At 50.9% G+C, this 16,441-nt stretch overlaps 1 protein-coding gene across 5 annotated transcripts in view; it reads right to left on the bottom strand.

The window, feature by feature from the left end:
* The window catches only part of BRD4 (bromodomain containing 4), an 86,813-nt gene that overhangs the window by 27,494 nt on the left and 42,878 nt on the right, over positions 1–16,441 (bottom strand). For all 5 annotated transcript variants that reach the window (XM_086698815.1, XM_086698812.1, XM_086698816.1 and 2 more), the window contains exons 2-6: positions 8,121–8,439; positions 4,354–4,491; positions 2,895–3,030; positions 1,095–1,384; positions 35–397 (exon numbers count right to left, since the gene is read on the bottom strand). In XM_086698815.1, coding sequence (XP_086554941.1) covers positions 35–397; positions 1,095–1,384; positions 2,895–3,030; positions 4,354–4,491; positions 8,121–8,405 — 1,212 coding nt within the window. In that variant the 5' untranslated portion in view covers positions 8,406–8,439. The remainder of the gene's footprint in view (positions 1–34; positions 398–1,094; positions 1,385–2,894; positions 3,031–4,353; positions 4,492–8,120; positions 8,440–16,441) is intronic.

Genomic DNA, 16,441 nt, shown 5'->3' with positions numbered 1-16,441 from the left:
TGGGGGGGGGGGGGGGGGGAGGGCATCTGCTCACCTTGATTGTGCTCATGTCCATGGGGTGCTTGATGATGTCACAGTAGTCGTGCAGGCCCAATGCCTCTACGTCCACAGGCTTGTAGAACGGCCAGGCGTAGGCTGCGTGCTTCTTGGCAAACATCTCCTTGAGGATGCCACTGCAGCACTTGAGCTGCTCTGAGACCTTGCTGCTCTTATCCGACACTGGGTGCTGCTGAGAGTCGGGCACGTCCTTCTTGGGGGGCTTCACAGGCCGGCTGCTCTCCCGCCGGGGGCCCAGCTTGGCAGTCTTAGGCTCCGGGGGTAGTGATGGTGGTTCATGAATGGGGTCAATGGTGGTGGGGGTGGTGGTGTCCGCTTTCCTCTTAACTCCCTTCTTTGTCTGCCGAGAGCACAGGGGTGACAAGCACGGTCAAAGGTGACGGCCGGCACAGCTGTCCCTCCCTCCGCTCACTCCTGCAGCTGGGTCCTTTCTGGGGTTCCAACATTCACGGGGAATGGGGCTCAAAGGTAACTCCATAGGTGAAGGACCGAGCCAAGAAAAGACCTGTCCCATCACTCTCTCTGCAGCTGGGACAGGACCTGCCAGTGGCAGGAGAAAGCACACACGCAAGAGCACAATCTGCTCACTGGAGACCACAGAAACCTCCTGAAGCAGCTTCCCACTTAATGCCAGGGAAGCCGCTCAGAGCCAAGCCTGGACACATTGGCTCCCCCAGGGCAGGCACGTCTCAGAGACTATAAGGGTGCCATCTGCAAACATGAACAGTCTAAATTAGAACTAGGGAAGGGGCTGGGGGGTTGGCAAGCCCTGGGGGGTGGGCTCAGCTATGGGACCTGTGGGCCAGCAGGGCAGCAGCTTCTAGGCCGTGACTTAAACACTGCACAGTGCCCCCAAAACACCCACAAAGTGCCCCAGGAGCCAGGACAAGCTCTGCATGAAGCGCCGGCAGTGACAGTGACTTGTCTCCTGCAAGCCTCACTGCTAAGGAAGGGAAGACAAAAAAGAGGGGGTGCTGAGGTGGTAGGAGCCCACCAGTGGCCAGGTTGGGCCACACGCACACACACAGAACGCTCACCTTCACAGGCTGTGGGGTGGCCGCGATGATGGGTGGGTGGCTCTGCACAGGCTGGGGGTTTGGCGCAGGTGGGGGTGGTGGCTGAGGGGGCACCGGCGGGGCTGTCTGCAGTGGCTGGGGAGGCACCACTGTCATGACGGGGGTCTGAACGATGAGGTCTGGGGTGACCGGAGGGAAGGGGTGAGGTGTAGCCTGCACAGGCGGAGGGTTCTGCTGAGGGGTCTGGGTCTGCGGAGGAGTCGATGCTTGAGTTGTGTTTGGTACCGTAGAGACGCCAGGTTTTGCCGTCCCTACCAATCATAAAAGGGACAGGTGATTAGATGCCGAACCTGACACACGCTGGCTGACCTCATGGAGACACTGTCACATGTGGTGAGCACACATCTGTGCGGGCAGAGCACATAACGTCACCGTAACTATTCGCCTAAGAGACAGAACAACCCGTACACCCCAGACCTTGGCCAAATTGGTCCACCTGCCCCAGGGATCTCTGAGAGCAGCGGCACACTGCATGCCACACCTCCTGAAGCGTCCTGGCTTCAAGTCCCAAATCAGGCACAAAGACGCCTTCATGGGCATGGAGGCCGGGGCCAAAGGAGCAGGAAACACACGCTGCGAGTTAGCACCAGGCCTGTAGATGGGGAGCGGAAAAATGTTCCTTGGCACTTTCGGACAGAGCTGTCCTCATTCCCAGAAGCGCTGCCTTCTGAGTAAGCAATTCTGGCAGGGGGCCGCCATCAGCAGCCCTGGCCAAGGCTTCTGGAAACTGGCAAACTTCCACCTCCCTGAGCCACAGGAGGAGGCTGGACGGCTGCTGCCCTTTGTGACCGGCTCAGACTGCCTCCCTGCAGCTGCGCGGGTGAGCCCAGACACAACACCCTGCATCTGTCCCATGTGCAGACCAAACTCCTGGTCCCAGAGAGTAAGGGCAGGCCTCCCGGACGGTAAGGATACTGGCCACCCCGTGGCAGGACCCACGTCTACGGGATGAAGCATCAGGACCACCTGTCCTTGGCTACCCCTCATCCCAGCAGGGGATTAGGCCAGCGCCCTTTGCTCCCGTGAAGCCACCACTTCTGAGCAGGGCGGGAAGTCAGTCGAAAGCCCTCTCTTTAGAGAAGCAAACACCCCACAGCATGGGCCACCTCAGCACAGAGCTAAGGATGGCAAGATGCAGAAGGGAGCTGTTAGAGCTTTTCCTAGACAGAAACATTTCACTGTTTCTCCTCTCTCCCCAGCAGCTGGCCTTTGGAATCCTGTGTCAGGCTGAGAGACGGGGGCAGGAAGCAGGGTGGCCGCTGAGATAGACAAGGAAGGGAGAGCTTCACTTTGACTTCAGAAGCATCAAAAGGCAGGCCTGGCTCTGACATAAGCATCTTAAGATAATTCAAACAACCAACTTCAAGGTTCAAGGATACGATTGTTAGTTAAAACCGCCACTGGTCAGGTGAATTCCTTTTCTCTTAAATGGAGTAAATAATTCAAATAACAAAAATGCTTTGAAAAAGTCACTTTTTAACCAAGGTCCATAAGAAAAAAAAAGAAAAAAAGGAAAGAAAAAAAAAAAGAAAAGAAAAGAAAAAAAAAAGCAGGGTCCAATTATTTCTACTTTGTGGGAGGTCACACACTCATGCGACCCTCTGAAAGGGGCACTTTCACCACTAAGCCTGACCCTACTAGCACTCCCAGTTAGTCCCTCACTGAACCTGGAGAAGGAGACAAGATTGGGGAGAAGGAAAGCCAATGTCCTTGTTATTTCAATGTGAGGCAAACGGTGCTGGGGCACTAGAGGTACCCTACCTGCTTCTTTCCTCCCACGTCCTCTTCCTTTTGCCTGGACTATCATGATCTCAGTTTCTTCAGTGGGCAGTTCATTGATTTTCTGCAAGAAGAGCTTCTCCAGAGCTTCTGCCATTAAGACTATGTCATCTCCAGGCTGGAAAAGGAGACACGGGGGTGAGGGTCAGAAAGCCCTCACCACCTCTCTAGATAGAGCAAGAGCTGCCCACCCTGTGCCACCCACCCCCTGCCCCAAAGCATGAAGTATCATAGTCAGGGTCCTTCCCGATCTGAATCCTAAAGGGCCACAACAGTTATGCCACCAGATATCACAGAGGTTCACGTGCCTGAATCAGCACCCGTCCACCTGCACCTCCCTCTCTAGTCTTTTAAGCTCTGGCCTGAGAAACCATCCTAGTGCCTTAAGTATCTAACAAGCCCTGCCAATCACTGACAGAATCCCTCCTCTGACACAATTCCACTCCACTACAAATACTTGAATTACACAGGATTTCTTGCCACAGATACATTAGCAGGGCTCTGACAATGCTCCCCAGTGTTCCCTCAAGGCAGCTCACTGGGGATCGGGTCATGCCTATCTCGAACTACATTACGGGTCCCCACTCTGTTGCCTCATCTACGACATGCTGTTCCCACTCAGCTCTAAACTGAGAAGCTCATCTGTGGACATTTCACTGAAACCTAGTGATGAGAGCTGAGACTTTTAAAAAAACACAGTAAACTTCAAGAAACTCACCTACCCATCTCTTCTGGGCAATTTTACCCACTACACCAGCAGAGGTCAAAAGCTGAGTTCTGTATAGTGTCTCCCTCCAGAGCCGTTCTATATGAAAGGGTTGGTTTTAATCACATCTGTGGTCTGAACTGTAAACAAATGATCTGGCTTCATGGCACAGCCGAGCCGAAAGGTTTGGCTAACGGGGTTAAGAAGTGACCTTCAGGTCTACAAGTGAGATCAGGGGACATTCAATTCTACGGCCACAAGTTGTCAATGGTCATGTCCACATTTCAGATGCGGCGACCCCCATCACACCCTCTCTCACATTGAGGTTTCTGTTTGAACACACCTTTGCACAACTACATGTTAGTAGGCTCCTTCCTGACAATTGACATCACCCAAATGGACTTTTTAATGAGTTGTCACTGTCCTTCTCACACCTTCTCTACTACACATGCCCAAGAACCAAAATCCCAAGGGCACAAGAAGCACATGCTTCAAGCTAACAAGGACGGCTTGGAAGTAAAGCAAGGCCAGCACCCTCCTCCCCAAAAAAGAAACACCCAGTCACAGGCAAAGCCATGGGTCCCATTATTTCTGCCTCCAAATGATCTCCTCCCATCAGACTCTAAATCCCACTGGCTACCAAGCACCCCTGCCCACAGGCTCCAGATATGCCCGCCTCCTTCTCCTCTCCTCCCCTCCCCTCAGGGCAGCTGGACACCTGCCACCACATCTCACCTTGTTGTAGATGTAACAATTTGTAAACATAGTGTTGAAGTCCTGGATACATTCCTGAGCATTCCAGTAATAGTTGTTTTCCAAGCGCTTCTTTATTGTTCCCATATCCATAGGCGTTTTAATGATCTTATAGTAATCCTGGAGAGCAAAAAGAGCAAAAGGCCAGTGTCACCTTCCCGGCCATGCAGCATTCATAGGTGGGCCTGTGGATCTCACTCCAGGAACACAGATGAGAGCCACGGCACAGACTGAAGCCCTTCCATGGTCTCAGCAAGCCATCTCAACGGGAATCCAAGACAAAGTGAGAATTAGGGAAGAATTCTTACATGTCGGGTGCAAATCTGGAGGGAAAATGTCCAAGTCTGTCACGTGCCCAGGTCTGGGAACAGGTTGTCTTTACTGAGATCTAGGCTTTTTTCCCTTTTTGTGTGTGATGTTAAAATCCTTTAATTTCTAGTAAATAACAGGGAAAACATACAGCTCTTTGAAAAGCAGTCCTTATCTAGTAAAACAACCTACAGCAGGTTGTACTTTCTCCCTACTATTTTGACAGTTTACTGGTCCATAAAATGCAAAATCCTATGGAACCAGCATCGAGGCACACCTGTAACAACTGGAATCCCTGCTTCTGATCACACTGAAGAACCATGGAGCAGAAGCCTCCACCTTCACTCAAGTTCACCACACTTCCATTTCCATTACTGGTCTTTCTAAAGGATGTGTCAGCAGTACCTGGATATAGCTGAATAACCAACCAGGTTAATGAGGAATCCAGACAACCCGTACAATCCTCAGTTAAAAAAAAAAAAAAAAAAAAAATCCAGCAGACCCCACTCCTCAAAACTTCACACCTTACTCTACAAGTGCCAAACGGAAGGAGCCAGACGGCAGGTGTAGATATCCTAAAGCCCTTCAAATCAGACTCTACTACTGTCTGCTTTCTCTAAATCTAAACCTATCCTAAAAACTGAATGTTTATATTTAAAAATAACCACAGAAGGTATCTGGGGACAGAACAGGCAGCACACCAGGCTTCCCTGTAGAAGGACCAGAGAGAGCCAGGCAGGAAGACCCGCATGCAGCTGGCCAGCTCCAAGGTAGACTGCAATCTCAGAGGCTCCCTTAATCAGGCCTGGGTGTGGTATCAGAACCAGTCCTGATGGCAGAGAGGCAGGCCTATCCCTCACCAAGTGCCACGGTCTTGCCTGGAAATGGTGGACAGTATTGGAAAGGTAAGCACAGGGTGTGAGGCTTTAAGCTGTTCTGACACCCACGAGAAAGGAACAAAAGCAACCAGCTTACACATAATGAGTGGCAGAGATCATAGCCCTGAGCTGGCAAGGGCTACACACGCATGCCCGGGTACCCTGCCCAGGAGGCCACAAGGACAGACTGTACCAGACTTTCTATATTCTACTATGGCTCTGGCCACCTTTCCCAAGAGAACCAAGGCCCCAGTGGAAATATATTTTTTAGTCTATGGCCAATAATGGTGTCAGCTGCTTGAACTGGCCATGGCCTGTCAAGTAGAGGGAGAGAGACAGAGAGCGAGCGCATGAGCGTGCCGACAAGGGGGCAGTGGGTTTAGGGGCATGACAATCCAACTGTACATGTTTACTGAACAGAAGGGGCAGGCATTCTAGTGAAAAGTCCAGCAGAGATCAGAGGACAAAATGCAGATAAAGATTCCTGGAAGGTGTCAGAAAACAGAAAAAGAAAGAACCCTTTTTTTTGTGGCTGTAGTAACATTTTCTCGAGGAGGGGGAGAGGTCCCTGGAACCCCAGGCTTTAAGCAGAACGCTGCTTCTGACTGACTAGCCCTGCCCTACTCCTCTGGGTCAGTTCCTGGCCCTCCCACCTCCCTGAAGACACCAGATCAGTGCCACCTTGCACCGGCCTCTTCTTCCTATGTCAGAACTGCTGAGGGTGATGTCAACAGTCACAGAGACAGGGATTCACACTGTGACCTCCGGGGAGCCTGGCCTCCACTGCACAGTGAATGACCTCAAACTCCCAAACCACTGGGCCTTACAGACCCCCCTGCCCCATGTCTGTCCTGCTAGCTGGGGATGCTGCCTTCTCGGGATTTTGGGTACCCCAGCGCCCCCCCCCCCCCCTTTTCCTCGGTCTTCGCCCTCTCAGCCCTCTGAATTTTCCTGTAACAAACCAACCCCTCCTCCATTCTGGCCCTGCCGCGGTTTCCCTTCAATGCCAAATTTCTCGAAATGATGGCTTCACATCCTCACCTTCTCATTCACACCGTCGGGAATCTGGTTTCTACTTCTGCGTCACATCTTCCTAAGGTCACCAATGCCTTCCTAAAGGCCAACAGGAGGGTCAGGTCGGAATCCTCATCTCTTTGACCTCCCTGCAGCCTCTGATGTGGAAACCTGGGGGACTGCTCTCTGCTGGTGATTCTCCTGGCTCTCTTCTACAGGTCTCCCACCACCTCCCTCTGGTGCTATAAAAGTTGCAGTACCCCCTGGATTTCACCCCCCACCCCAGACCCACCTCCTCCCAGTCTTTGCCTTTGCTCTGGGAAGGTCACCCTCACCTGTGGATCCCACACGGCCCAGCCCAACCCACTAACCCAAACAGAGATTATGCTGTAGCAAGCTCTCTGAAGAACCTCCCTCCAGTGACAGGTCGTCTGCCCCTACTCCTTGTCACGGTCACCAGCAAGAGTAGCCTCTGAAGCCCAGATCTGGCAAGGATCCTCTTTTGCTTCCGCCCCTTTTCTTGAGCCAGTTCATGATCTAGACCCGCAGTGCCTCCTCCTGACTTGCTCTTCCTGAGTGCACGTGACACATACTCAACAGAGAGAGGTAATTGGACGAATGTCACGGACACAGCTGCTTTCACAACAGGAGGGTCACACTAGCAGTGTATTCATCCTTTTTGAAACTGGATGCCTGGCAAAGGCTGAGGTTCCTACACTTGTGCAGTTCAAACCCCCAAAGACCCACGCCTGCGTCTATGGCAATAATCATGTAACTCCTCATCCAGGGGATGTGTGAGACTTAGCAAACAGCAGGGCTTAACTTAGAGACACTTAGTCCTCAATGCTAGAAGAAAAGAAAAAAATTATCTATCCCGTTTCTTCCCTGAGGTTCAGTTAGAAATACAAACTGAGGTTCCAGAACCATTTGCTAGGGATGTGGGCAAAAGGAAAACTCTCTAGGGAAAGAGCAGAAGAGGGGTACAGAAGAACCAAAGCAAGTGCACCGTGGCTGCAACTGAGCAGGTGGCGGGTGTGCGTGGAGGCAGCCGAGGGCAAAGCTGCACCGGTTACCTCCTCCCTCCAACCAGGCCCCTCCAAGTACTGGTTGCCTGGGAGATACTCCACTGCCTCTTCCCGCCCTGCGCTCTGGGTGATCGCGACGATGACGACCATGTCAGTACAGAAAAGGTACTGCAGCAAACCAGTCCCCCTTCCACAGCCTCCCAACCATGCCTGAGAAGTAGGGGGCCTGGACCACCAACTGCTCCTACTTCAGCTCCCCTAAGGGATCAGAAGGAAAGCTGCAAGCACTCCTTTTCACCCCCATTTCAACTCTACAGTTTCTCCCGGAGCCGAAATCTAAGAACTGATGACTGTCCGTCAAGACTACCAAAACCATTCACTCAAGGGCCTCATGAGTGCTGGCAGTTCAGAGCGGGGCCCCAAAGGCAGTTCTGTGTCCTCCTCCTGTCCCCCACCGTCCCCAGGAGCAACACGGGAAGGGACCTGGAGGACAGCAGCCCCGGGCCCTGCCCAAGTTACTCACAGGGAGGTTTAGCTTGACGGCGTCCACAGGCTGCTGGAAAGGCCACGCAAACTGGTGTTTCCATAGTGTCTTGAGCACCACTTTGAGCAGATATTGCAATTGATTCGTCTGCCTCTTGGGCTTGTTGGGGTTGGAGGTCTCCGGGGGCGGGGGGTTGGTGCTGGCTGTGTTGGCTTGCTGGGGTTGGGCCTGGGCCTGCGTTGTAGACATTTGGGTGGTTTCTAGTCCATCCCCCATCACTGGCAGATTTCTCAATCTCGTCCCAGGGCCGCTCTCCGCAGACATGCTACTGATCCCATCACATTCTTCACTGGGCACTCTACAAGGAGAAAAAAGCCATAATCAGAAACCAGGCAGCAGATGGGCACCACTCACAGCGCCACGAGTGTGTGGCTTCCAAGGGCCGAGCTCCTCTGGTGGAAACTGGTCAGGCTGACCAGAAAGACGCTTCTTGCACTGACTAAAATAAAAGGCCCCCTGTGTCTGCTCTCTTCGGCAGAGAGCAGACGACGCATCCTACAGAACGGAAGAGAGAGCAAGTACCAATGGCGAATGTCAGGAGAGACGGGGCTCAGAGAGAAGAGCTGACCAGGAGCCTTCAAGGGCTGTGAGCACTACTGATTCCATGCAGAAAGAGGCAAAATAAGCAACAAACCAGGTTCTCACATCATGTAACGGTTATTAAAAAAAAAAAAAGTTTTTACTCATTTAGTTGGGGTTAGAGGGACAGAAACCGCATCCCCAAGCAGGCTCTGGCAGTACAGGTGCACGGCCTGACATGGGGCTCGATCCCATGAACCATGAGATCATGACGTGAACCAGAGTCGGACGCTTGACACACAGAGCCACCCAGGCAACCCCCATGTGAGAGTTTTTCAGGGACACTGCCTGTGTGGGAGGCAGGATGATTTGCAAGCCCCCAAATATGTCCTTTACATTAAAATTCTTTGTACTTGTGGCTCATGAAACATCAAGCCAAGTCAGTAATTCTGTTTGGCGATCAGGGCCAGAAGAGTGGCCCACGGAGTCCACTGCCGAGTGCTCAGGGCAAATGCTCACACTCACTAAGAACACGTCCTTGGTGACTAAAATAATGCATGTTTGCTGATTAAAGAAATCCCACAAAGTGTTGATAACCTAAAAGTTATCACTTTATTAACCAGGTTTTCAAAGCTTATTCACAGAGATACAGAAGGTTACCTCTCACGAACTGCACAGGGGGTGTGAGACCCCCCAGTTCAATGCCTGTATGAGCACCCCTTCCGAGGCACTCTCCTCACCTGAACGACCCCTGCTTCAGGCCACGCCAAGAATGCAAATCCCGCCAAGAGCATCCTCACGATGGCAACTTTGTGCACCTGTCCAGTTATTCTAACAAAACCACAGATATGGGGTACATGTTTTTACTGCCAAAATGCCCTCCAGAAACACAGTAATTCACCCCTTACTTGCAGTGCCGAGAGTTCCCACACTCTGTTAATGAGAAGAAACATCTGCTCAAATGTGTACTGACTATTTGGCATTCTTTCGGTGTACACTTTTCTACTGGCAAGAAAAAGGAAGTATCAGCTTTAAGCCCAGTGCCCAGAATAAGAAAGACTTTGTAATCTAGGAGCTGCCTGCAGCTAATGAATATCGCCAGTAATAACCCTAGGAGTTCAGTGCGGGTAAGAAAACCTCTCCGGCTGAGGGAGTCAGGCAAAGGCTTAGGAAAAAAGGGCAGATTTTACAATCACACGACTCTGGTAGGCAGAGGGGACCAAAAAAGACAGGGCACGTTCACTGGCTCTGTCATGGCTTTCTTTCTGGAACACACTTAGCACAAGCTAGGCACTCTGGCTGCTGAAGAATTACTTTATAATTCAATCCAAGTGTGATTTAAACCAAGAGCCCCACAAAAGTTTTGGTAGATGCAGTTCTGGCAAATTATCAAGTTTTAAAAGCACCAGGGGAAAGCTTGCTACGTAAAAGCAAGTCACTCACAGGGGGCTGTGGAGAGCTGGCCCTCCTGGTCTGAGGCGTCCAACCTCCCCACCCTCTGCCCCCACGGCCAGCCCCACACATGGGTCCTATTTGCAGGGGAAGCCCATGAGCTGACAAAACGGACCTGGTCAAGGAGACGGCATTCCTTCCAGGGTGCTCTGGCTGACTGCAGGTCTAGGTGTCACCTGGCTAGTGAACACATGGGAGAGGCCGCTGCAGGGAGAGGACCCAAGTGGGAGGAGCCCAAAGCCAACACGTGCAAGAGGCTGAATCTTACAGATTCAGTCTGGGAACGGAATCCAGGCTTGCTTTAAGAGGTTAAGACTGGGACACCTGGGTGGCTCCGTCGGTTAAGCGTCCGACTTCGGCTCAGGTCATGATCTCACGGTCCGTGAGTTTGAGACCCATGTCGGGCTCTGTGCGGTCAGCTCAGAGCCTGGAGCCTGCTTCGGATTGTGTGTCTCTCTCGCTCTCTGCCCCTCCCCCACTCATGCTCTCTCAAAATTGAATAAATGTTAAAAAAAAAAAAAACCTTCAAATAAATAAAATTGACCCAGACTTCTTAAAAAAAAAAAAAAAAAAAAAAAAGGTTAAGACTGTTCTTTATCCTTTTTCACCGAACAGGTAAGAAATCTGCCAAGTGCCTTTCCCCTTTTCCCAGATGGGATGGCCACTTAAAAACAAACAAGAAAGAAAGAACCAAACAAACCTCAAACCAAGTAATTCATTAGTCATTTAGTTCATTAGAGAGGACAACACTGTGGACAGAAATCCTAGTGCTACCATCCAAGACACCAGAGGGTGGGTATGTTGCAGCAGTCCCAACTTAGGTCTAGATGTGGCCTTGCATCGAATGCTGAACTTAAGTATTTAATGAGGCCCAACTGTGTCCAAGACACCAGGTGAGTATTTATAATCTGTGCCCTTCTCAGGGTCCTCTGGAGATCTGAGAAGGGGGTGGAGGTGGGGGCAGCTCCTAGGGCAGACTCTAAGATGGGTGTGCTCTTCCAGAACAACAGGCTGGGAACACTTACAGGAATGGGAATAGGGGGGCTTTGAAGGTGTGAAGCGATTTCCGGGTACCCGCCCCCACCAAATGGTGCTAAAGATGGGGAAGGAGCACTCAGGGCTGAAACCAGACAGGCATCTGGCATCAGAGCTTGAGGGGGCCTGCAGGTGGGGAAGTGGGCAGCAGCCTGGAGAGCATCTCCCAAGACAAGAGCAGTGTTCCAGGAGTTCAGGACCATGGAGGGGCATTTCCCTACATCAACTTCATCTGAAGGTGGGAACAGTGAGAATATCCTGGACTACAGTACTTTCCAAAGGCAGATGTGACTGGGTAGGCCTGTTCCAGGCTCTGGAGACACAAGACACATCCCCTCTCCCATCAGGGTTACTTGTGGTACAAGTCTGTCCAGAACTAATGGCCACGTGGTCCTGGAAGGAAGTGCCTGGGGCACAAATCAAGGCAGGGCAGTAGGCATGGAGGCTTTACTGGTGGGAGGTAAGCACATGAGGTATGCATGAGGAAAGCCCAGCTGGGAGGTAAGAAAGGAGCCCAATGACTTGAGTAAAATGCATCCCAATAAGAGCAGGAAGGAGGGGAAGCACCCAAAGGGTGGGGTAACGTGTGGAACCATCAGCAGGAGATTGCTCAGAGGAGAGAACAGAGGGAAGGAAGAGAGATCAAGGGGCCAGGCTGAATCACACACCACTGAGTAGGACATGGGAAGGGAGGAAGCACCCCAGAAGCCAATTCAGTCATGCGTGGAGCCTTCAAAAAGTGTGCCTTCATTCCTGAGGTGGGCAGCAAGGAAGACAGAAAAGGGTTTCTCCAACTGAGGTTTAATCAGTAAAGAGGGACCTCAACCTCAGAGAAGCAAGGTCTACAGCCACCTGCAGAGTGATATGCCAGGGCTCAGGTGCGGCTGTAGGAGGGTTCAAAGGACACCTTTAGGTGGATGGCGTTTAATCACCTGGTATGCATCCTCTATTTTCATTTTACTCATTCCAGTACTCACAAGGAAAGTCCCTGATTGGTGCCAGTGTGAAAGGCTGTGCAGAGAGGTGTCAGCAGAGAATATGACCATCTGCGTAGAATTTAACAATGCTGTTGTTCTGTTCTCATTGTATTTAATTTTACTGATATCCATGTGTGGTTTTTTATTTAGTTTACTTTCAAAATAAAGGCACTACAAACACAACAGTAAACTGTTTAAAAAAAAAAAAAACAAAACCCAACACCATGTCTCTGGAGGGGAGCCAGCCAAGACCAACTGCGGGTTCCAGGTGGGAGAAGCCAGTGGGTCAGGAGAGTTTTCAGGAACTGTGGGAAGTGGGGCGGAGGGCAGAGAGCCAGGTACAGGACTGCAGAAGCTTTGGAGCACTCCCTGGAAAATCCTCCACAGGTAAGTGGAGGTGGGTAATCGTTTATTGGGCAACTACAGAAACTGGGGTGGGGCCGGTGAGGCAGGAGGGGGAGACAGAGGGAAGAATGACATGGACAGTGTGCCAGCTGGCCAGGATCCTTCTGTATGGTGGCCATGGACCAGGCACACAGAGATACAGGACATGCTGAGTGTCTGCATACAAGTCTCAACAGAAGGGCAACATCACAGAGAAGGAAAGAGGTCAGCAGGATTCTTAAAAGTTCTTAAAAAGAACTCCTTGGAGTCAGCTGGGAAAAGGTTCCACGCAGCAGGACAGAATGCTGGTCCAAAGGAATAAAAGGAAACAAGTGTAAATGTGGCACCATCATGAAGGGAGGCTGGGATATACACTGAAGTGAGTCTGGAAAGCTGGAAAGGAGGGTGGCACTAAGTGAGGATAAAGAATGATTTGCAGTTCTGCTTCCACTATTCAGTTTCTCCAAGAAAACAGCCTGAGCATTTCACAGCCAAGCACATGGCAGGTAAGCTGCCACAGCAAGGGGCAGGGGTGGCCCCATCCTGGAGATGTTCTGGCCCCAGGGCAGTGGAGCCCAGTCAGCCACAAGCACACAAAATGCCAGGGGGCCAAGCACGCCCCACCAGGAGGAAGCAGTCCCATATGTTTTCCATTAAGCAATGACATTCTGGAAGTCTCTAAACAGTGTCCACAGGGCAAGATGAAGTCAAGGCAACTGACTTCTGGAACCTGTGGGCTGGGCTGTACCTTTTTTTCTCTCCAAATGGACTCTCAGGGAAGCTAAGGGATGGAAGGCTCTGGACATAACCACTTTTCTTCACCTTCAAGCGAGCCCTGATGGGCTGTTGAGCCAAGAAAGCTGCATTTTTTTTTTTTTTTTTTTTGTTCACAAAATGAACAGAGCTTTCTCTACAGATAGCCTGATCCTCCAACTTTGCCTCATCTCTACGCTTTTAAACCACTATTTCCACCACAAAAGCCAAACACCCTTCCCTACTAGTCAGCCCTCTCACATTTGACACATAGTAACATTTAAATCCTCAAAACAACTCCGAGATTGCTTCTGGTCTTATCCCCATTTTAAAGATGAAGAAACGGAGGCACAGAAAAGTAACTTCCCCAGAAAGTAGAAAGATCAGACCTAAGCAGCCAGGGTGACCCAGACTCTAACATGACTCCTGGGAAGTTTCAGTTGGACTTGGAATCAAGGAAGCCCCCATTTAGCAGATGAACATGCAACTCCAGAAAGGCCCAATGCAAATGATCGGGACAAGCTGGCGCATCTTAAGTAACATGAAAAACTAAGCACAAGACCCATACACTTGTGAAGACTGAGGTCAATCAGGAAAGAAACTGCTAGAGGCTGTCAGTTCAAATGCGAAGACATGGTGCAGTTTAACAGATCAGATGGACCTCAGAGACACAAGCACCTCAAAGTTTCTTTCAGGTGGCTCTCAAGACAACCAGTGACAGGTGACATCCATCTACGTGAGGGATCGCCATGAGATGACCAGGATGTCCTGCTCCACACTCACAGCTTAAGAAGCCATGGCCCGAAAACCTGCAGCTCAGCCCTCCCAGGACTGCGGGAAACTAAAATCCTCACGAAACTTCCAGAAGCCACTCATTCGCACCGTGGCAAAGAACACAAAGGAAACCAACAAGACTCTCTAGTCTGTTGTGGGTCAAGAAAGACAGGCACTAGCAAGCGGCTCTGTGTGAGCCAGGGTGACTTCTCTGACACAACAGATCCAACTAGGTTCCTGCCTTAGGTACATTCTTCCCACAGTGGTCACCACCACCCCACCCCGCACTGCCCCAGACCCTAGCATCAACACTAAACACAGTGGCCACGGTGGGCCCCCTTCCCTGTCACCTTCAGGCCTTTCACGTGCTGTACCTGGTGCTTCCCTGAACAGTCTGGCCAGGGCACACACACCTGGGAGCCCGGGGCCAGAGCCACCTTTACTTCATTCTTGTCCTCCCAGTACACAGCGAGTGCTCTCGGGTACGGAAGGCACCCTACACTAACGTCACCCTGGGGATTCTAGATCTCAAAGCTTTGGAAAGGAAAGCAGCTCGTGCTCGCACACAGAAAAATGTGGTGACTGCCAGATTCACTGGCTCAGCCAACGCATCCCGTGTGTGCCATGTGCCAGGCCCAGGACTCTGTGGTCAACGTGACATTCTTCCAGTGATTAAGCAATACTTGGGCAAGTACTGTAAAGGAGAAGGGCCAGGCTGCTCTGGCCAAGGACAGGGAGGGTGTGCACACTCCTGTGGTGGGTGAGGCACAGAGGGACAGAGAAGGACAGAGAGGGTCAAGGCTTGTGACAGGAGAAGGAGGGACCGATGCAGGGACACAGGCATGGGTCTGGAGGCCCATGGGAGATACCAGTGCATCTGAGGACCATTTGAAGTGGGAAGGGAGGGATGGCACAGCACAGGGGCCAGGTGACCACACTGGCTTTTGTCCTTCACAGGTTCTTGACTCAGGGCAGAGAATATAGTGGCAGGAGAAAAGGGGGGGGGGGGCATGCTTGGAGGGGGTCTGGGGGATAGATTCCAGGGTCATTCAGAACACAGATACAATAGGAGAAGTCCATTCTTGCCTCATGGTTCATTTTCAACTATACCTGCACCTGTGGAGTTCACAGATGCAAAAGAGAGAGAACCCAAGAGCGGATGCACATGGACAGGGTGAATCAATGGCTCAGCACCAGGGCTTATGGGGAGAGACAAGCTGAAAACTCACAAACTCCTAAATCTACCTGCATATATAAGGATGTAGGATTCCTGTGATACAGTAGACATCGTCTTCAACCAATTCAGCCAAAGTTTTAAGTCGAAAAGATCCTAAAATGCTATTCCGTTTTCATACTGACCTGTGGCCAAGAGGCAGGAGCCACCATTCACTGTGTTGAGTTAGTTGAAGGACAAGAGACAGGAAGAAAATTTCACCTACTGTTTCCAACCCAAAGAAGGCTGCATGATTCAAATAAGTGTCCTAGTCCTGAATCTATCCCCAACAGATACCTTACAACAAAGTCCCAATTTAAAGGAGTAAGGAAAAGATGAAGAGAGATTAGACAGTTAGTGCCCTGGTCCCCAAACTGAGTACCAAGAGTGTCATGGTACCTTAGAGGGGCACTGTGGGAACGATCAGTATAAGGCAATTAATAATTTCAAGGCCAGACTGCACTATATCCCCTTGGACAATGTCCCATCTTGCAAAGCTTGGTGTTCAGCGAATGCTGTAACAAAAAGCAGATACCACATAAGACCCAACGTGGAAACAGAAATGCAGGTGGCAGGCATCCCATCTGGCTCTAAGGCCTGAGGAGTTAAGCAGCGCCTAACAGGCACACACATTCCATTGAGGAGGAACCATGATTCTCTTCCTAAGAGGATTCTCTTCCTAAGTTTAGAGACCCCTGATGAAGCACTCCTGCTTTCAGGGATACTGTCTGCTAACATCCCAACTCATCTAAATGATCTGAGAGGGGTGCCTGGGTGGCTCCCTGGTTAAGTGTCTGACTTCGGCTCAGGTCATGATCTCACACGGTTGGTGAGTTCGAGCCCCACGTCGGGCTCTGTGCTGACAGCTCAGAGCCTGGAGCTTGCTTCGGATTCTGTGTCTCCCTCTCTCTCTGCCCCTTCCCCGCTTGCTCTCTCTCTCAAAAATAAATAAATGTAAAAAAATTTTTTTTAGAAATGATCTCAGAAAAACTTAAGGACAGAATTTAGCAGACAACACACATGTGATATTTTTCAAATTTCAACAGAAAGTTTTATTTCCTGGAGACTAGGAGGCAAGACAGACATGGATAGGCTTGGTTCTGGGACTCTGAAGAGAGAAAAGAAAAGGCCATATACAGCTGCCCAGAAATCGGCTGATTTCTGGATATCTGGCCCTAGTTCTGTTCATCCCA

The sequence above is a fragment of the Puma concolor genome, chromosome A2 (genome assembly GCF_028749965.1).
Source record: "Puma concolor isolate L17-30 chromosome A2, mPumCon1.1.hap2, whole genome shotgun sequence".
NCBI lineage: Eukaryota > Metazoa > Chordata > Mammalia > Carnivora > Felidae > Puma > Puma concolor.
Note: the sequence above shows the minus strand (reverse complement) of the source record. Positions and strands in the feature narration are given on the sequence as shown.